At 42.8% G+C, this 21,603-nt stretch overlaps 2 protein-coding genes across 3 annotated transcripts in view; one reads left to right on the forward strand and one right to left on the reverse strand.

Moving 5' to 3' along the window:
- TRDMT1 (tRNA aspartic acid methyltransferase 1) overlaps positions 1-12,143 on the reverse strand; it is a 41,935-nt gene extending 29,792 nt beyond the window's left edge. Inside the window, exons 1-2 of one of the 2 annotated variants that reach the window (XM_049798176.1) lie at positions 11,171-12,143; positions 10,974-11,043 (exon numbers count right to left, since the gene is read on the reverse strand). The gene's annotated coding sequence lies outside the window, so the exon portion shown is untranslated. Of the gene's footprint in view, positions 1-10,911; positions 11,044-11,170 lie in introns of both variants that reach the window. The other variant, XM_049798175.1, reaches the window with a different exon arrangement.
- Positions 12,144-12,659: 516 nt separating this feature from the next.
- Positions 12,660-21,138, forward strand: VIM (vimentin). The gene is made up of 9 exons (XM_049798270.1): positions 12,660-13,299; positions 13,443-13,503; positions 17,611-17,706; positions 17,851-18,012; positions 18,534-18,659; positions 19,368-19,588; positions 19,683-19,726; positions 20,156-20,241; positions 20,772-21,138. The coding sequence occupies exons 1-9, from the start codon at positions 12,758-12,760 to the stop codon at positions 20,811-20,813; spliced, it is 1,380 nt and encodes a 459-aa protein (XP_049654227.1). The 5' UTR covers positions 12,660-12,757; the 3' UTR covers positions 20,814-21,138.
- Positions 21,139-21,603: the final 465 nt, after the last annotated feature.

Raw genomic sequence — 21,603 nt, forward strand, 5'->3', positions numbered from 1 at the left:
GGCCCTCGACAGTTTTATGGGCCTAAGCATTTCATGATTTCAGTGTGCAGTGATGTTTTTGAGAAGTCATTTCAAAGCCTGCACCACTGGTGGAACAGGAAGGAAGGAAATAACTGATGAAACTGTTCTAATTTGCCCCAATACTATGAAATTGCTGTTGCTAAATTGAAGAGGCAACTTAAAGACATTGTTGCCCATGAAAAGTAGTTTGTTTTCAAAACAAAAATTAGACAGACACTATAATGTGGGTTACCCACCGTATACAAGTAGATGCTCACCTATGCCTCAGTTTGCAGATTTAGATTGTAAAGGGAAGATGAAACATTAAAAAAACCCCACCAAAACACCTCAGCATGTTTCTCTAACAATTTCTTGAGTTAATCATATTTTTGTGGAGCCTCTTAGAAACCTGGCAAAACCAAGGTAGATTTGAGGAATATTTATTTTTCCTTAGAAGCTGCCTCATACAGCCTGTCATAGCTCCTACCTCTTGCCTTTCAGTGGAGGAAGAATTTTTAGCTGAAACTGAAGGGGAAAAAAGAGAGAGATCTGCTGCCTTTCAATGTACTTCTCCAGAATATGGGATGCATCAACTGCGGAAAAACAGTGGAATTAGAAACAAAATTTCAAAGTAAGAATATTGGTCCTTGCCAGCTTTTTCAAAACAGTTCTGTCATTCACCTGTGGATCTTAATCATCAGAGTCTGGGGCTGCTGCTTTCTATGTCAGCCATGGACGTAAGCAGGTGACTAAAACAAGAAGTCCAAGGTCTACTTTAGAATTTCTGAAAGGAAGTGAGGCAGGTTGGCTGCACAGATGGCTGGCTGACAGAGAACTGAGAAAGGTGGGTGAATCACATGGCGTAACAAAAGCAGGAATGTGCCAGCTGGAGAAAACAGTCATGGGACAAAGATGGTGAAGGCTCTGAAGAAGAGGGTTCAAGATGATGAAGGTGGCTACAAAGAGTGAGGCTGTTATCAGCTACGAGACACACTTCAGTAGAACCCCTTCAAAATACAGATGCAAGGTGAAGGTAAAGAAAAAGGCAGCTTTTAGACTACTGAAATTAGTAAAGCTGATGAATGAGTCTGAGCTCCTTGTATTACTATTTCAGCAACATCACAGCAATGCTAGATGCTGTGATGAGCGAGAGCTGTAGGCAGCTGGGAGCAGTTCGTTTATTTGGAGCTGCCCAGTACCTGGAGCAATTAAAGCTACAGAGGAGCAATATTTCCTTATATCGGACAGGGAGACGGCTGAGCCATGTTTTTCCTCTCCTTTCCCTGACTCCAAGGTATTCTTGCCATTCATGTATGGTAAAGGTGGAGTTTGATGGAGAAAGCAGAGATGTCTTTGCTATACTGGTGGCAGTAGGACATGCCCTGCTCAGGGGAAATTCTCCACCTCCTCCACCAGTGTAGTAAACTGGAGAATCTGATCAACACACCTCTGCTCTAGCAACAAGGAAACTAATTAACTAGGTTGGGATTTTATTGGCTGCTTCTTGCAAAGAATCAGAAACATCAAAATTTCCCTAGTGCTCATTTTTAAACAACTGCCAGTAGTCAGTTTTATAATTCTGTATAACTGTGTCTGCCTTAACCTGGTTCTCGTTATTAATTGATAGCTGTGAAAAGGACCAAAATGAAAACAGGGAATCTGGAAACAGTTACTTTTAGTGCTCTTCCCTTTATAAATGTAAAGTCAGCATAATAATAACAACCATACTTTTTGGATCAGACCTTACATAACAGTATTTAAGGTATGCTGCTTATTTTAGAGACTGGGGCAATGGCCGAGAAGTGCCGAGATCCATGGCCACTCGTATCTTCTTCCTTACAGAAAAGCTGAATGATTGCAGAGAGAGGATGAGCCCTGTGAAAGCAATTGTTCATGCTTCACTCAGAATATCTTGCTAACACATGCTGCCACTGCCATGGGGCAGGATAAACAGTTGCTCACTCTTTGTCTTGTGACCCCAAAGCAGCCACATGTCTGCAAAATTTCCCAACTAGATCTCTCTGACTCACTGAAATTGGGATATTGTGACAGCTCCTTCTTTGTCTGCTCCGTGCATATAGGATGGATAGGATTCCTGTAAATCTCAATAAACATTTAATTTGATTAACAGAGGATATTAATAACAGAGTTGAAGTCCAGTGACCACTTCTGGACTCTTCAACATTTTTTAGGACAAAGGTATGGGCTGTTTCATATATCAGTTATGGCTCAACAATATAGCTGGCTTTAAATAACAATTGATAGGCTTTTCTAAAAAGATGTTAATTTATTCTAAATGAGCACACCTATAGAACTATGATAATGCATTGATGAAGCAGCTATTTTCTTAACTCCAATATATTTATAGTAAAATATATTTTAAGCAAACTGATCATTTAATGGCATTTTTAAAGCCGTTGACACAGGCATGTGATATCAGCATTTTCATTGAGACAGCTTTTGAAAACTCCTGTCTCCTAGCAACTAGCAGCATTTCCTCAATGTAGAAGTTTCCAAAGTTTGCCCACATCACTGATGAGTGGTATGATACAGGTAATCATGCTAGATCTGAAACTGTTGCCCTAGAAACCTATAAACACATCCAGTGAAACAGCTACATGTGGTAAGAGGAACACGCAAATGAAACCACTGCAGTATTTTCTCTTCTTAAAATGCTTTAGAATTGTTAAAAATGTTACAATTATCAATGCTGCCAAACAACATCACAGAAACATGCAAAAACCACTGCCTTAAGATTCTGCATTGTACTTGGCAACTGAAAGGTAAAATTACAAACTATGACTGGACCATATGTATACTCTTTTCCTCAAAGTGAGAAGAAAAGATTTTCACTGTTGTGTTTCTATAATTCACACCAGCAACAAATGCACACAACAAACCTACACAAAACATTTTATAGGCATCTTAAGCCTTCTGCAGTTACACGTTAACTCTTCTCCCTGCCCTTCCATCTGCAGCAGAGCAGACTACGTGCCAGCAAGGCCTCTGCCTGCACCCAGCTGTGAGCAGGAGGTTGCCAGTCTGCAGTGCCTGTCACCGGCTTTTATTGATGCCACAATACCACAGCAGTATAAACTGCTTGAAGTTTCCTTTGAATGCAACCCCTCAACATAAGGCTAGGTAATGGGAGCTAGTAGACCTATAGCCGTGAAGTGTTTGTGAGCCTTTCCTCTGTATTCAAAAAATGGAGAGAGAGAAAACTCCCCCTCTGCCGATCCACCAGATGTTAAAAGGGCGTTCACAGTGATCATCCAAAAAACTTCAATGCAGGCAAATATTAATGTTGATGGCTGAACAACAAACAATGCTTCTTGTGTCCGAATGTCCAGTATAACCTACTAAATACTTAAGTGGGCATCAGGAAGAGTATACAGACATCTCAGCTGTCTAGAAGGGAAGCTCATGTTCTGGGTCAGAAATCGCTGTGGCTAGGAAAGAATGTGAGGCATGTCATACCCTCGGAATGCAATCACTGAATTGAAAAAATTCACTGAGAGTGTCTAGCATGAATTATTGTTTCCATAACCATTGGCCCAGTAGGTTACTAATAAAACTGAAAACCTTTTGCAGTTTATCAAAATGGATCTGTACTGGATGTAATGTTTCAGGATGGAATTTATCACACTTGGTTTCTGCTGAAGTGATGCTCAGCAAAGGTAGCTGTCAGCCACAGACGTGGCACTTCTGGGAAGCCTGCTGGGCCATGCCAGTATGGCTAACAAAGCCTACAATTTTCATTTATAATGCCACGCATCTGCAAGACTAGAAATGAAACCCACATCAAACCAAGTTTGTTAGCCTCTCCCAATGCGTTTCTAAGAACTCTATACAGGGGAAGTTTATGTAGCTGAAATTATTTGATAGAGTCCTCAGACACAAGCATTTTTAACCTTTCTCTTTTCAAATATGTTAATCTCTCCATTTCAGGATTTTATTTTCAGGTTCTGGAGCTATGCATATACTCTGTAGGGAATAAGGAATAAAAAGACATTGCTTCTCTAATTAAATCTTTACTTTTCTAGTTTAAATAAATTTAAATCTAAATAAATCTGGCCTGTTTGTTATGTTTGGCCTCCAGTGGTCACCCTGGCTGGATGAGATGCATATGTTTACATAATGTTACTGACTTTCTTGTTGTACTTACACATTCCAGTGCTTGATGAAAAAAAAATGATAAAAAAAGGCTAGTATCAAAAAAAAAAAAAAAACCAACAAAAAACAACCAACCAACCAAATAGATATATATATTTTTATAAAACCTTCCTGCACTGAACAAAACGGACTCTGACTTCTGTAAGGCCCTCTGCAGTCAGCTAAAAGATTACTGCTGCAACGAATGTGTTTTGAATCAGACCTTTGAAGGGTCACAGGAAGCGGGTGACAGCAGGCATGGAGCCAGGCGTTCTTAAAGGAGGGATCAGTTCAAGCTGCTCCAGCGGGATGAGGTAATGGTTTGGGAGATCCCGGCTCCCTTGCAGGGGCAGGAGGAAACAGCATGGTGCCTGCTGCTCTCTCTCTGGGGGAGGGGGTATGAGGGAAAGGAGAGGAAAAAAGAGTGCAGATGGTGAGCCTGGATGTGCCTCTTACCTTTTTGCTTAAGGCAGGAACTTTCATCTCCAGCAGCCCCATATGATTTGCACAGCCTATAGTGTGCAAACTGAGAAAGACTTGTAGCTGTATGTTAGCATTGGTCATGCCTTTTGCTCACGGGGCCTTCTAGTATCACCTAAAGCTTTTGTATACCACAGACTTGTATTTTAAGTAGTTCAGCCCCTGCCCAAACTTCGTTTTTTTCATTCAGTCCCATGTGGTGAGTTTAATCTTTGACTAAGGCTGTAGTTGGCACAGGAAATGAGATCTCTTATGCTGGTCACCGTGGTGGTAGGATTTCAGTAGCAGGGTGTTTCCTCCAGAGAAAAAGAAAATCTTTAATGCAGCCGCAGCAGAGCTGTAACTGTGGACTTGCTGAGCTATCTTGAAATTAGATAAACCCACAACTGCATGAAGTAAGTACCGTAAAATCTGCCCAAGATGCTGAGCACTTGGTACCTAGGCAGCATGGAGGTGTCTGCCACCCTGGCTATATTGCTGGCACTTTGCAAATGACTTACTTCAAAGCTAATTTAAAGCTATTTGACATCACTTATGAACTGCAGTTACGGAAGTGATTGCACTGTAAATATTCTCTCTCTCACTTTGGATGTGGCTACAAATGTCTGTCAAGCATACCAATATACTAAAGCTTAGTGGCTGGGACATAGCTCTTTTCTACCAGAAAGTACCTTAGAAAACAGTCTGTAGAAAAGCACAGATTTGAAGAAGTTGTGAGATTTTGTAAGGATAAACTGAAATGAAGGGTAAATTGAAAAGTTATTCTGCAAAAAATCCCACCTAAAATATAAAAGTGTCATTTTTGGCCTCTACATCTTTTGGGGTCCCTTCCCCCAATTAAGTTTTGCCTCGACTAAGAACAAGAAGATTTGCATTTTCCTAAAGTTGAAACAAACCTTTTTGAGAAAAATGGCTATGAATTTAAAATGTTATTTTTGCTGAGACAGTCTTGAGAGAGAAGCCCAAATAAGCTTAACCTAAATGAGTCAAGAAAGCCTAGAATAGTTCTTTCTGAAAAAGAGAAATCTTCTTGCACAAGACATATTCAGTATGGACTGGCAGTGTCAACATTCAGTTGTAGGGAGTTGGGCTGATTTAAGACTCCAGCAAACATGTTTCACATAATTCATAAGAGAAATACAATGGGAAATTGTTGGAATTGTCTATCGGGAACCCTGCATGTCAGATGAAGTCCCTGAGGATGATTTCATTGCAGTTACAGTGCCAAGTCAGATGTAGCACTCATCTCCTACGGTATAGGACACAGTTGTTCAAAAACTAACACAATTAAACTCAAGTAATTGATTAACCTACACTGTGCATAATTCCCATTGTCATTACCAGTGCAGGTATCACATATATTGCAGTACAATAGTATTACATCCTTCATCTCCAGCATAAATCTCAAGATTCCTCTTGATATCAGAAAAGTTGATTATTTTCAGAATACAACTGCAGGACAGTGGCATTATGACCATATTTAGAGCAAATCATCCCTGTGTCTTTGAAAGATCCTGACATCTGACCTGCATGTTGTTTCATCCTGGCATGCTTTGGACTTATGTGGTAGGCTTGGTTACTTCCATGTCATGGAGTTTACAGGAAATGCCTGATCCATGTCAAATAAACAGCCACAAACATTGGCAAAAGTCTAAGAGTCAACAAAACTAAAGCATCTACAAAGCTCCTAAATAGTTGCTAGGTCCTTCCTCCTGTCATCCTGCACAAAGTCTCTCCCACCTAATGACCGTATGCAAGTCCAAATTCTCAAGGAAAATTCCAGGAAGATAGTGAATTTGTCTTTCTAATGGGAAGCAGGACACCTTTCCACCTGAAAAAATATGGATGCCTCCACTCTTCCAGATATTTGCTCTCTTCCTTCTCCAGCCATATGCACCGTCTGCTCTACACATATTCAATAAAGTTTCCACTCCATTCCCTGTAGCCCACAATATTTTATGCATACTATCAGCTTAAATCTGGATCATCTTCCTTCCTCAATCCCAACTGGACAGAATATACTTATGCTTGAAAATTGGGCATAGAGCTAGCATGAAAAAACAGCTCATCTCCTTAGGAACTCAGTCGTCTCAGCTTTGGGGTGTGTGCACGGCAGCCCCTTCCTTTTGTAAGAAGCCAAGTAATCCCAGAATGGCTAACACAATGTACGCTCAGTTTATGAGTCTCATTGGAACCAAGGATTTGGCACAAGAACTTGGACTGAGGAATCCACTAAAAACTTGGCCCTCGAGGGGCTAGTACTGTTCTGCTTGTCCTGGGCACCTCAAAGGAAGAAGGGAACAATTGCTGCATGCAATTAACGATTCCATTGCTGTGTCCTGCCTCTTCCTCAGAAAGAACATCATCATTTCCTGGTATATCATGGCAAGAAAACATTATGCTATTTATGCTTTGTGTAAGTGGTGGAACTGGGGGAGAGAGAAGAATGAAATCACTCCTCAGATTTAATTGTTTTTTGGCTAGAGCTCTTTCGGCAGTTTCCTTTGAAAAAGCTTGGCCAAAAAGAAGTAGTAAATGTCTAACTGACAGGGTTCATTAATGGCATATTAGAATCACTTCTTTTAGCTTTTTCCAAAAGAGAGAATGGATGGATGGATGACTCATCTTTGAAAAGGTTTGCAATCTCAAAATTTAAAACAGCAATCCCAGAGAGATTAATGTTATGGCTTCCCATTGTAATGTGACAAATGAATGTTCATCCATGCTGTTGACTTCTATCTGTGCCAACAGCTTACTGCAGGGATAGCAGCTGAGCACTGTACTTGATAGCAACCTCAAGATAGTGAGGTGAGCAATGTGGCAAAGGACAGAAAGAATCCCCGCACATTATACAACATTTTACATAGATCCTACGGAAAGCTTAAGCTGACTGTAAATTAAAACCCTTTATCTGATATTTAAGTTAAATAGTCCTTGTAAAGTGCTTATCATGATCCTTGAGTAGTTCCTTGGTCTTTAGCAAAATACAAATTTCATGAAACAAGGACAGCAGAGAGCTAAAATTTCAAATTATCTATTTTTGAGCACCCAAATCAAGAGTGAGGGACTGTGTGTATTCTGGAAATTATTTCTGCTTAAAGAGTTTCAGGTTGAGCATCTAGCCTCAAACCATGCCAAACCTCCCGTCAGTTTGGAAAACCTTGGCCTTTATGTCCCAGTCATTACTAAATGCATTGCTGGCATTCAGCAGTCGGTGCTATTGCTATGAAGTGAGACAGATGGAATACTTAGGTTGTCATCCTTTTTTTTGTTTAAGGGATGGATTAAATAAATTGCTACACCTATGATAGAGCTGAAAAACTCTTTCTCTTCCCTGTGTCACTAGAACTGTGCATGGTGTTTGCGACAACTGTGGGACTCAGGGCTGAGGGCCGTACTGGCTTTGAAAATGAGTACCTGATTTGGTACAGAAACGTCCTGTTCTGATACAGAAAAAATCCTATTCTGGCAATTAGAAACCATAGTAGACGGAACTTTATGCACGACAATAATAATTTTTGGAAATATAAGTCATGCAACTGGGTGGCATGAGTCATGTTCAAAACACTTCCCTAGTGCTGAAACCCCTGCCAGTTTTATATAGTTCATTTTACATTAAAATATAATATTGCAGAGAGACTTGGTTAGTTTTGAGTATAGAACCTAGTCATTTCCTTGAAAAAAATCAGCAGCTAGTCACACCAGTTTGATATGCTTTGCAACACTGGCAATGACCGTAGGCAACATAATTTTAAAAATAAATTTCATAAAAGAATTTGCCAATTTCTTTCTTAAGACTGTAATTAGTCAAGGAAGTTACTCACAAAGGGAGACTTCAATGCCTGGACATTTAGGTGTTCTGCAGCCCAGTGGTGTTAAAAAAACAACAAACCAGCTTCTCCCAGGCAGCGTGCAGGGAGACATATTTTTGTGGGTTCAGAAAAATCAGTCCTTCCCTGGATGCACCAGCCTTTCTTTGGGGCTCCCCATTACACTTAGCTCTCAGATAAAGGGACAGACTGGCCCGAGCTGAAGATTTACAGCCAGAATCCATTTTTTGGAAACCGGAACCTTTCTGTTTTCAAAACCATAGCAGTCTTTGTCTTTTTAGACCACGGCTGAAGGAGGAAGTGCTTTTTCGGACTAAAGATTACAGCACTCACTCAAGCGATAAGCTGTAGCACTTGCTGTAGCTAAGCATTGCGGAGAGTCCCTTCTGCTGTAGGGTGTTAAGAGTCTTTCATATCCTCATGTTAAAGTGGGTCCCTTTACCTGGAGTTTGTTCAATATTCATGGAGCAGAGGAAGTGTAAAGGAATGCCTCTATGGCCACATGCAATCCAAGGCTTAAGGTTGCTGTATGGTACTGACAACAAAAGTGATTGCATTTGCATAGCAGGATGTTTTTCCTGGTTATTTAATATTTATGGGTCATTTTATACCTCCTAGAAGCAGAAACTTTACTAAAAGTGCACAAATCTGATTAATGAAAGTATTCACATCTGTTTAGTCAAAGTCTATAATAACTGGAAAGGACACTCAATATTTGGACTAAATTTCTCAGTTCCTTACTGTTTAAATAAAGTGGCCAATCAAAAAAATGTGAATGCCATTATTTTCAGCAATGTTTTCAGACCAACAGATATTTGTGCAAGAAAGTCAGAGAAATTCTGACTGTTATAAGGACTTCTTTGGTTTTAGTGTAACAGATTTTCAGTATAAAGCCAATCAGGCAACTGTACCCTCTGCCTATGCACACCCATTTTTCCTGTTAATGAAAGTTAAACAATCCTGTATTTTTTGCTACACTTGTAGGGCCTGATTCCTTATTTCACTCTTGGCAGTGAACAAATACATCAGTTCCCTGGCAAAAAGATGAAAAATGCCAAAATAAATTTTGCAGTGTGAACTGAAAGGCTCAGAATAAAAATACATGTTTCTTTTTTTAAGAGTGCCATTGGCTTACCTCTGATGCTACATCTGTAGAGGTAAGTGGCATTGCAAGCTGACCAGGCAGCTGCCTGACTGTGTACTGGAATTGCAAATGAAAGCATCGCAATAAACAAAACAGATGACAACTAATAGTTTATGAATAATCCCCAGCATGGTGTTTAGTGATGCTGTTAGCTGTCTGTCCTTCATGTAAGAATTGATCAAGATCCTGACCAGCCACAGACTCTGAGAGTCCCATAGCACTTTCCTTAAAATTAGGCTGATTTCTGTGGTTTCATTTCAATTCAGAGAAGTACACTTTCCATGATTTTTATGGCTAAACTGAGATAGAGTCTTTCCTGACAAGTACTGTGGAGATCTCTTCACACTTCAAGAGACCATTTCTTGTTCCCCTTTGGGGTTTGGATGCAAATGTGTGTTAAATTTATTACAGCCTTGTAAGACACTTAGAGCTTCCTCCATTTATGCATCTGTGCAAGTGCCAACCAGCAAAAGGCACTTAAAGGTTTATTGTAGTCCTGAAAACTGACAATATCTGAACATTTCTAGGAAAATTTCATAGTGAGAAACAGCAACGAGGCAGGTGGCCAAGAATACATATGGCAGCGGTGACATAAACATATGGACATTACACTTCAAATATGGTGGTGGAGGGGGTCATCTTTATTTACTAAAACAAACACCTCCTTGGATTTTAGGGGCAAAGGAATTTCTGAATGAAGGATGACTGTTGCTTGTGTGTGCCACTAAAGGTTCTGTGGAGTATAAATAAGTTGTGCTCTGCTAGGAAAAACAGATTGAGCACGGTACACCTTTAAAAAAACAACAATCTGCTAAAACTACCACTACTTCTGAGTAGTAAAGCATCTTTAATCTGTGAGGCTGTTGCTTATGTGCTGCTTTACTTTTTTGCCTGCTCATAGGAGTGTGTACTTTTGTGCTGGGGCTCACAAAGGCTTACAGCTCAAACTTGATGGCTTAAATAAAGAGCTCTCAGAGGGCTGGAGAGCACAACAGCGTCCAGGCTGGGCTGCGGGTACCCTGAGCCTCAGGAATGCTGTGTGACCTCTGCCTCCTATTCAGTGGGTGAATGGAATGAGCTGGAGCCCAGGACTTATGCTGCAAGCACTTCAGTGGCTCAGCCTTGTCAGCTTCATTTGCTTGACTAAGCTTCACTGAATAAAGGAAATTAAAACCTCAAGGACCTACGTTGAGATACAAACTGCATTCCTGCACTTCTGGTTGCCATCAGAATGAAACCAAAGCGCAGTTTTCTTTAAAAAAAAAAAAAAAAAAAAAAAAAATTCTTCCTTGTAAGGTACAATACCTGAAGTACAATAGCTGAAGTGTAATAGCTGACTTCACTGTGAATTGGGATGTGAAGATTACCTTCCTCTCTGCCCAGTGTTCGTGTTCAGGTTTATCAGAATTTCCAGTGAAGATGTTTGCTTCTGCAGGACTGCAAGTCAAAAAGAATTAACAATCAGTGGTAGTTTTGCATCCCAAAAGAGCCGAAGTAATACATTACAGATAATACCTCTACGTTATATTGGCCACTTCTCACAGCAGAGGAAGATGTCCCTTACCTGATGTGTCAGGGCAGGATTAGAGAACATGCTCTGTGCTTTGGCCGCTCAAGTTTTAAATTATCTAAATGAGAGAGATTGTCATCTCCCTTAAATGACTTCTGCATTCATACTGAAAACAATCTGCTGCTACTCAGTCTAGGTTTTTCTTTGTTAAATTTTATGCCATTGTTATTGCCCTGTATTACCTACCTACATCATTCATCTCTGCTGCTGGCAGCACAATTTTGATAGTAAAATTGCTCTTGAAAAACTGGGATTTTTGTCTGGCCTTTGAAGCTACTTACAAAGGTTGTCTAATGAATAATTATAATTTTACCAGGTGCTTTTCTAAGACACTGATTGCGCACCTGCTGAAATTAATAGCAAAAGTCTGTTGAGTACCACAGTGCAGAAACAAACCTTCGTTAAAATCAAGCCGGCCACTATCCTAGTTATTAGAAGGATTGCATGCAGGAGCGAGATCCTGACTGCAGCTCTTTCGATAATGTACTCTCCATACTAAAAAAATAGTTACCGCCGGGATCGTTGTTACAACAATGGCAGAATTAAGCCTTACTGGTGTAAATGCTCACCCAGCTACAGGGGAAAGACATTCAGCCTGTAGATGTTGTGTCTTCAGCACAGAAGTAGGAGCTAAGATTGCTGTCAGAGGAGGCAGCTAAAGAAGACGCAGATATGTCATTTTTCCTGCCTGTTTATTTTGGACGTTTGGCAGCCCTTTGTGAACAGTTAGCACCGCTCTTCCCCGATCTTACTCTCTTTCAGAAAGCTCAGGAAGAGACGAGACGGGTTCTCAGAAAGATACGACATACACGTCGCGCCTAGAGAGGGTTCTTCAACGTACGCGCCCTGGGTTACCCGGGGTACTTTTGCCTGTCCTGTGGCACAGCACCGAGCCTGCCAGCCCCCCCCCGCGCAGGCTCCCACCGCCCTAACTCTCGCAGGGGGAGAAGGCGAGGCAGGCAGCGCTCAGCGCCCGCTTCCGCGAAGCCCGGGATGCCGCTGCTCTCACCCCCGCCATCCCCGGCCGCGCCGGGCCGGGGTTCCCCCCGCGCCCCCACCTGCGGGCCACCGCCCCGCCGCCGCCGCCGCCCCCTCCCTCCCTCCCTCCCTGCCTCGGCGGCTGCCCTCCCTCCCGCCCGCAGCCCCGGGGAGAAATCCGCCGGCCCTCGGGGCTCGGCCGCGCCGTGCCGTCCGGGGGAGGCAGGGGTGCTGCCCGCCCCGCTCCGCTCTCTCCGCCGCCCTTCCCCTCCCCGCCCCTCACGCCCGCCTTTGTGTCCGCCGCGGTGGCGGCGGGCCGCAGCGCCCCCGCCCTCCCCTCGCCGCTCCGCGCGGCCCACCGGCCGCCGCCCCCTCCCCGCGGGGCGAGGCGCGGCGGCGGCGGCGGCGGCGGCGGCGGGCGGCGCGGCGATTGGCGGCGGGCGGCGGGCGGGGCGGTGATTGGCGGGGCGGGCCCGGCGGCGGGCGGTGTCCCCTCATAAGAAGGGGCCCGGGGCGAGGCCGCCGCTCTTCTTCTCCCGCCGCGCACTTGAGCCGCCCCGCTCCGCTCCGCTCCCGGATTACAAAGCCCGCGCCGCCGCCGCCATGAGCATCAGCACTAAGAACTCCTCGTACCGCCGCATGTTCGGCGGGGGCAGCCGCCCCAGCACCGGCACCCGCTACATCACCTCCAGCAGCCGCTACTCGCTGGGCAGCTCCCTGCGGCCCAGCACCGCCCGGTACGTGTCCGCCTCGCCCGGCGGCATGTACGCCACCAAGGCGACGTCGGTGCGGCTGCGGAGCAGCATGCCGCCCATGCGGCTCCACGACTCCGTGGACTTCTCCCTGGCCGACGCCATCAACACGGAGTTCAAGGCGAACCGCACCAACGAGAAGGTGGAGCTGCAGGAGCTCAACGACCGCTTCGCCAACTACATCGACAAGGTGCGGTTCCTGGAGCAGCAGAACAAGATCCTGCTGGCCGAGCTGGAGCAGCTCAAGGGCAAGGGCACGTCCCGCCTGGGCGACCTCTACGAGGAGGAGATGCGGGAGCTGCGCCGGCAGGTGGACCAGCTCACCAACGACAAGGCACGCGTGGAAGTGGAGCGGGACAACCTCGCCGACGACATCATGCGGCTGAGGGAGAAGTGAGTGTGCGAGGGGAGGGCGGGCTCCTTCGGGCTGCCGGCGCGGAGGCAGCCCCTGGGCACCCCGAGCTGGGCTGGGGGGGGGGACGGGGACGGGGACGGGACCCCCAGCTCCCTCCTCAGCGCTGTCTCGCCCCTTCCAGGTTGCAAGAGGAGATGCTGCAGCGGGAAGAGGCCGAGAACACCCTGCAGTCCTTCAGACAGGTTTGCGGGGGCCGGAGGGAGGGAGCGGTAGCAGAGGAGAGCCGGCGGTGGGCGGTGGTGCCTGGGACGGGAGGATGGGGCTGTAGGAGTTTGCTTTCCTCGCACAAAGGAATTCCGTCGGTTCTCACGCAAACCCTTCTTGTTTTCTTTAGGGGGATGCTGCGGTCTGAAGGGAGGGGCGGGGGGGGGGGGGGAACCATTGTCTTGCTTTATCCAAGTCTAGCCTGGTTTACAAAAAGCGCTCCGACGTGGAATCGCTTTCCGATCCAATAAAAGTGAAAGGGGGCCCATCTGCTCGCTTGGCTGAAGGGTATTAATGGTTTCTATGGGATTCACCGTGGAATGCAGATACAGGCTTTATGGCAAGTGTGGTGGCAGCAGATTGAAATAATAGATCCCTTTGTGTCGGAGGGGAGGGCGCAGTGGGCTGCATTCTTACTAAATGTGTAATGGTGCGGGCATACTTCTGGCCAAAAGTGTCTATCGTGCGTATGGTCCGGTTTTTACACAAAACAGAGCTCCTTTTTAATGAATCACTTCGGTCAGTGCGTTACTGGACAGCAGTTCCAAATCTAAAATTTTTCATATGGGTGTTGTCTGCTGACAAGAAGTAGACGATTTGTTCCTTGGGGTGAGGTCACAGCAGTCAAGTCTGCCTCCTCTGGATGTCCCTTAAGAACATAGAATTTAATCCTCCGTGAACAAAGATGTTAACATAGGAAACAAGTTGTGTTAGAGTTATAGTCTCTGTAAAGTGCTACGATGTTATCCAGATAAACTAAAACCTACATGACAGCCAGAACCAACTGTGCAAACAGCGCTCAAAAAGTGTTAAGCTCAGGTTTTCACTTGGTGCAAAACCAGCTTTCAACTTTTTCGACTTGGATTAAGCCTTGTTTGGACTAGAAGGTAGTTAGGAATGTGCCTTCTCAAAACAAGGTCTCTTCCCTAAAACTGCTGGTGTGAAACAGCATTGCTAGCATTCCTCCTGGCTGGAAGTTACTGCCCTTATCTCTACGCAGCGGGGCACAGGCTGATTTCATCCCAAAGCTCTTCACAGTCATTAGTAGATGTCACCATTCAGGAAATAATCACTTGATTGTCAGTGTTTCCCGGGGCAAGGCTTTTGATTACAGTATATTTATAGTCTCTGAAGGAGAGCAGGTGTGAGATAACATGTGGAAACCAAGATACCTACTCCCATTCAGAGTCTGGGAATTCAGAGTCTCTGCTGACGTTCTGGGGACAGAAGTTTGAAACAGAACAGTTTGAGATACTGCCTTAACTTCAGCTTCTGTTTTTTTCTGAGTGCTAAGCTAATTTAATGTAGTGTGAAGTTCCATGCAGAAGCATTTAACTTAAGTTTTAGAGAACCTAATCTATTCTGATTCATTGCTGAATTCAGTTGAAGGATCCTTTGACTTAAGGCTGGCTTTTAAAATGATCTTTCATACTTAACTGGTGCACTTCAAGGCATGTCTACCTCTATTTCAAACCAATTAAACTTTTTGAAGGTTCTAGGCTTTTAAGTGAACTTGGCTTTGTGCATATCCCACATTCATTATCCCGCTTTTCTCTCCACTGTGCAAAGGGGTTGTTCAGGAGCTCAGCCTCCAGCAGATCTGTGTGTGCAGTACAGTCAGAACTGGATCCATTTAATCTCCTGAGGTGTAGTTATGGATAAGAAGTGCAAATCATTGTCTGTGGAAACACTACACTAAATCCACTCGCAACATAACTGGTGCATGCTAGTGTGTTTGATTTGAACAATAGTAATATCTAAATTTTCCTTACTGTGAAAGGGTGGGCTTAACATGCAGGTTGTGAAAACTAAATCTGTTTCAGTATAAGTATTGTTCTCCTGCAAGTGAAATTACTTTCACAGAACACTGAAGTTGAAACATCCTGTTGTGCTTCCCATTGTAAAGAAATGCACAGCTTTTTATTAAACCATTGTATTCGTGCACCGGAAAGTTGTATACATGGATTTGGAACATTTCAGCAGATACTTACTGTTCTGATGTAGCATCAAATTTACTTTTTACTTGATGGAGCAGTTGTATACTTCAGTATTTTAAAGAAAGTGAACAAATAATTGAACTTAAACTTTGTATTTCCAAAAGCTGCCTGCTTTAGAGACTGTTCAACTTTTATGTACTGAGTTTTAATTTAATTATTCTCCTGAACAAAGATGAGATTTTACTCATATGCTGAGGGGTGTACTACATAAAATAAACCTAGGGGTTCAGAGAGTTCTTTCCTTTGGGACAAAACAAGCATCACAATTAGTGAGAAAGTTATTTACTGCAGCTTTGCCAGCTGCTGTGGCAGCAAGGAATAGGTCCTGGACCTATGACAAGACTAACAGGGCTGCTCCTGGCTAACATGAGGTTTGTGTGAAGTAAACATGGATGCTCAATCCTGCAAACTATGTGACTGGCATTAAAGAATCTCCTAAGATAAAAATCAATGTGTAGTCCAGTTGCATGTATGCATGCCTTACACTTTGTTTGCTCAGGCTACAGGTAGCTTATTTATGTGGTTTTCCATACACCTAGGAAATGTAGGTACACTGATTCTTCACTCCTAACTTAATGATAACGTATATAGTAAAATACATACCATATATTCAAGTGATTTCAATTTAAGATGCTTTCAGTTTATTATAAGTTCCTAAAAATCCTGTAGCTGTTCAGTTGTCCTGAAAAAATTAGTCTTTAGGATGCAGATTTCAGTAAAATCCATTAGAAACTCTTTGGATGTCTGTCTAATTGTATAAACATGTTGTGTCATAGCCATGTAATTTCCTTCCAGAATGATCTTCAATTTTTTTTTTTTTTTTTGGGGGGGGGGGGGGGAACAAATGAATTAAGGAATTCTTTCTCTGAAATGAAAAATAGAGCTGATGTGACCTGTGTGGGTGTAAAACTGGAATTGATAAAGTTATGGAATAACACATCGAAGGGATGTTCTGCTGGATAAAGAAAACAGAATAATTCTTTTGGAGCAAGAACCTTACTCCAGAGTAGGAGTGATGCAAGGAGTGGCTTTCTAGGAGTCTAAAGAAAACACTCCTTATTTCAAAGGTGCCATAATAGTGAGAACTGCTGATTAGGAATGCTTATGCTTCGGGCAATCCAAAATAGCTTTAACGTAAGCTGTGAAAACCTGATATGTTAATACTGTGTGAACATAAGCATGCAGCGTGTATGTAACTAGTATGAAAGGAACAATCATCCCCTTTGCAAATGAATTGCCTTGCACATTTAAAATGTAAGAAGTTACCAATCAATGTTTCGTCTTAAGTTATGTTTTTGAACTAATTCAAGCTGCTCCATGTAACATTCGTGGTATATCTTCTGTTATGCCTTAAATGAATTTTTGCTGTTGATTAATACTATCTCCGTCCAGCAAAAGGTGTAGTCTTTGCCAGCTGCTGTGAGGGTGTAGCCGATGATGATTAACTCGATTTGTGTTTATGCTTATACCTTCTTTTTCTCAAGGGAGATCTGTTCAACCACTTGGAGAAGTAAATGCTTGCAGTTCCTATATGTACCTCACTAGCTTTACAAGTATGCTTTCAGGCTGTGGTCTGTGGACCCAAAGTGCTCTGTGATTGATCACCAAGGAGTCCATAAGAAATAAACAAGAAACTAAGCCCACTGATAGGCATGTAGGCACATGGGTTGCACTTTTAAGCCCTACTGGAAAAAAAGAAGTTTGCAAATTGCAAGACTAACTCTTTTTCAGTGTAGTCAAGCTAAAAGAGCTTATTGCTGGCTTCTGACCCAAGTACCCACTTCATCTTCAAGCAGAATTTATACCCACCATGATCTGTGTGCTCTTGATCATGCTTAGCAATACATTGGCAAAGATGAAGTAATCTACATATGCTGTATAGTTTCCAAAATCACACTAAAGGTGCATATAGCAGTGGCTGAGGCTAGGGTAGGAGGTGGCAAAAAGGTGTTTTTCGCAGCTCTTTATTTCATATTGTCTTGCCAAAAAGCTCAGATGTAGGATCAGTCTGTATGCTACTGAACTTGCCTTAAAAGACTTTTCTACATCAGTTTTGTAAGATTGCTAATCATTCTTCTCTCTGGTCAGGATGTCGACAATGCCTCTCTGGCACGTCTTGATCTTGAGCGCAAAGTTGAGTCCCTGCAAGAGGAAATTGTCTTCTTGAAGAAGCTTCATGATGAGGTAAGCTGAATAATTGGGTCTGTGATTAGATGCTGGTGATCTAGCGAGTAAGGAAGCTCTTCACTGGTTCTGGCCCAGAGTCCCCACCTGTGTACATTCTATATGTTGTTGTGTAATAACACTAAGTGTCTGCTTCTTTCTAAGGAAATCCGAGAACTGCAGGCCCAACTCCAGGAACAGCACATCCAAATTGATATGGATGTTTCTAAGCCTGATCTTACTGCTGCCCTGCGTGATGTTCGCCAACAGTATGAAAGCGTTGCTGCTAAGAATCTTCAGGAAGCTGAAGAGTGGTACAAGTCCAAAGTAAGTCAAATCTGTTCAGATGCATCAGGCACCCGAACTAACTGTACATAACAGCTTTGCTGTAGCACATGGTGTTCCCTCTGTCTCTCTACTGGACACGAACACAGCCATGGCGCAGGGTCTTCTTTAAACTCCTAGTCTGGGAAGAGTACAGCTGAAAACATTATTGTGCCATGAGTACAGCGTCAAAGTAATGGGTTCATACTTGGAGACTTTCCCGTGCTTGTACCTGGAAGCAGATGTTGGATGAAATACTGGAGAAAGGAGTGAATGAATTGGTGAAAAAATGATGAAAAGATGGGAAACATACGGGGTGGGAAAACAAATATGAAAGGTTTAACTATGAATTCCAATTTAACAATTAAAATAGAAAGGCATTTTAAGAGTAATGCTAATATTTAAGTGGTTTAGGTGTTAAGGCTTGTAATGGCTTCAGTTGCCCTCAAATGCTGTGTCCAAAAAAAGTCTGTTACACCATTTCTGTTGGAGTGTTAGGCTAACCAAACTGGGGATTTCCACAGTTTGCAGATCTCTCTGAAGCTGCTAATAGGAACAATGATGCCCTGCGCCAGGCCAAACAAGAAGCTAATGAATACCGCAGACAGATTCAGTCTCTCACCTGTGAAGTTGATGCCCTTAAGGGAAGCGTAAGTATAAGACAGCAGTTGTTGGGACATTCTTACATTTGCAGCTTTAAGCACTGCACTGCACTGCAGTTTAATTGTTGATAATAGATGTGAATGCAGCTATCTCCCATGCAATACAGCAGCATATTAGTACTTTTTGAAAAGGACGCTATGGGCTCAGTTTGCCTGCATGGACTACAGTGCACTGGTTAGATTGATGTACTGAACTAGTCTTCCTGAAGGTATAAACACTGAGTTTGTCCTCTTGCTATAATATTCACTGTTTATGTAACACTTTCTGGAAGTGTTTATGGCTTGTCTGTCAGGTACAGCTGAAGCTATAAAGAAAGCTGGAGGTGCAAATCTTGCTGCTGCTAGAACCGACTGCCTTAAAGGCTGGCTTGAAATGGATTTAACAGTGTATAGTACACCTGCAAATCCCCTCACTGAGGTCTGCCTGCCTGCTGACTTGTATTGTGTGTGTTAAGACTTACTGTAATGGATTGCTTTGCCACCTGCTAGAACAAATACATGGCACACCTCAGACAAAGTAGCAGAATAACCCACCTTGAATTTGCAAGGGGAAGATAAAGAGATGACAAATTTGGGATGTGTCTGGGCATTTTCAGAAAGGATGCTAATGTAACTAAACTTCCCTTTGTTAAAAATTTGAGGGTGGGGAAGAGTGGCTGAATTGCAGCAGTGCTCAACTTCATTATTCTCTTCCAGAATGAATCCCTGGAGCGCCAAATGCGTGAAATGGAGGAGAATTTTGCTGTTGAAGCTGCTAACTACCAAGACACTATTGGCCGCCTCCAGGATGAGATTCAGAACATGAAGGAAGAAATGGCTCGCCATCTCCGCGAGTACCAGGACCTGCTGAATGTAAAGATGGCTCTTGATATTGAGATTGCCACCTACAGAAAACTGCTGGAGGGTGAAGAGAGCAGGTAAAAATCATGTGCAGGCACTTCTCTAAACAGCAGTTACTAGAAGACACTCTATACCCATGTCTGACTTCATCCATTTCTTTTTTTCCTTCAGGATTAACATGCCTATTCCAACCTTTGCTTCCTTGAACCTGAGAGGTAAGCTGTTTCTGCTACTTCAATTTAGATGGCTGTTCTATCATTAGCAAAATGGTCCTGGATAGTTCCTTTTTCCTCTAGTATTTGAACTTGTATAAATGGAGTTGCGTGTGAATGTTTTTCTATAGATAACCGGACTATTTGCAATTATTTAACCTTGGATGGGAGGAGCTACTTTGTTTCTGGGCACAGATATTTTTTAAATATCTGTACATAGTGAGTGATGGGTTTACAAGCCTGCTGAAGGTACCTTCAGGGGAACAGGGAGAAAATAGAGAAGATAAGCTTATTAAGAGCAGGAGACTTCATAGGCTAAATGGGGTCTTCATATACTAAACTAGGATTCTGAAAGTAGACACTAAAATCAATTACATGACATTTCTTTGAGGAGGCACTTCTAGATTATTGATAATACATTTTCTTCTGCAGAAACCAACATTGAGTCTCAGCCGATGGTTGACACTCACTCAAAGAGGACACTTCTAATTAAGACTGTCGAAACTAGAGATGGACAGGTTGGTGGTAACTTTTGATTTTATTTCTATCACAGCTGCTTACCTTAAAATACTCTTAAGTTTGTCTACTGGTCAGTGCAGCCTGTATATGGTGGTAGTAAGTATGGAGTGGAACAGCATCTGGCAGTCCAGGCTGCATGGCTGAACATACAGATGTAGCAAACAGGCTTCTGTGGAAATGATCACAAAATTCATCTGATGGTCCTTAAGTGGCTGACAGTTACCTGTGTAGTGAGTATTTAAGTTCAGCTGAGTAAGCAAGTTCTCAAAAGATTCCTCACATCACCTGAGGAAAACATGTGGCAGTAAACAGAGGTACTTGTTTGGGACAAGATACTGTTTTCAGACTAAGCCAATAAAGCTTAAATGGTTTTTGCACACTATTTACCAACCAGAACTTCTCATTAACAAGTGAGAATCGATACCCATTTGTTCATGTTTTTGTGGTACTGCATATTCCAACTCTAACTCTAAAAACCCCAACAATCTTACTCCTAAAACTTAATACAAGTGTCTCTGTTTTTCAACAGGTTATTAATGAAACTTCCCAGCATCATGATGACTTGGAGTAAAGCTGAAGTGAAGATGCATACTTATTAATGCAGGAGAAATTCTTACCAGCATGATTTAAAAAGTCCATGTCTTAAAGGAAGAAACAGCTTTCAAGTGCCTTTCTGCAGTTTTTCCATGAGCGCAAGATTATTATGCTAGGAAATAGGTCTTAGATCTTGCAAACTGACTCTCCCTGAAGGATTAGAGTTTACAATGGAGTCTAGTTTACAAATAGCAATATCTTGTGCTGCAATACTGTTTTTAAGTATCTGAATTCAATAAAACTGCTTTTTCCAGCACAGTATGAGCAACCTGTCGCTACTTCAATAAATCTTTGGAAAATGGCTCTTGATGTGTTCTAATTTGTTAACTTCATGACTTTCTGGAAAGCCATAACAAGGTAATGCTGGAATTGCTATACGGTTGACATCTCTAGTACTGGTTGTGTGGAATGCTGTTTTTTTCAGTTTAACTAGATAAACTGTCTTACTCATTTATTGCTTAGGTTTTGGAACCAACTAAAATGGACTATAACTGGCAGATGCATAATGTATTATGATATTTCTTATCACTTGAATAAAATATGATACTTCAAGCTAATAAAAATTAATCTTGCTTCCTTATACTAGCTAACCCAGTTACTAAGAGCTAAGAATGCCCCAAATGCCTTAAAACAGTTCTAGTTAAGTAGCTGTGAAATAGTTCACTGGAGCCCTTATCTGAAACAGCACCTTTGCAAAGTTAACAGCTGACTTGGTGCGTTGACTTCATTTTCCAGGAAAGACTAGTTCCCAAAGGCTTGTCTGTATT

This window comes from Accipiter gentilis, chromosome 4 (assembly GCF_929443795.1).
Source record: "Accipiter gentilis chromosome 4, bAccGen1.1, whole genome shotgun sequence".
Taxonomy (NCBI): Eukaryota; Metazoa; Chordata; class Aves; order Accipitriformes; family Accipitridae; genus Astur; species Astur gentilis.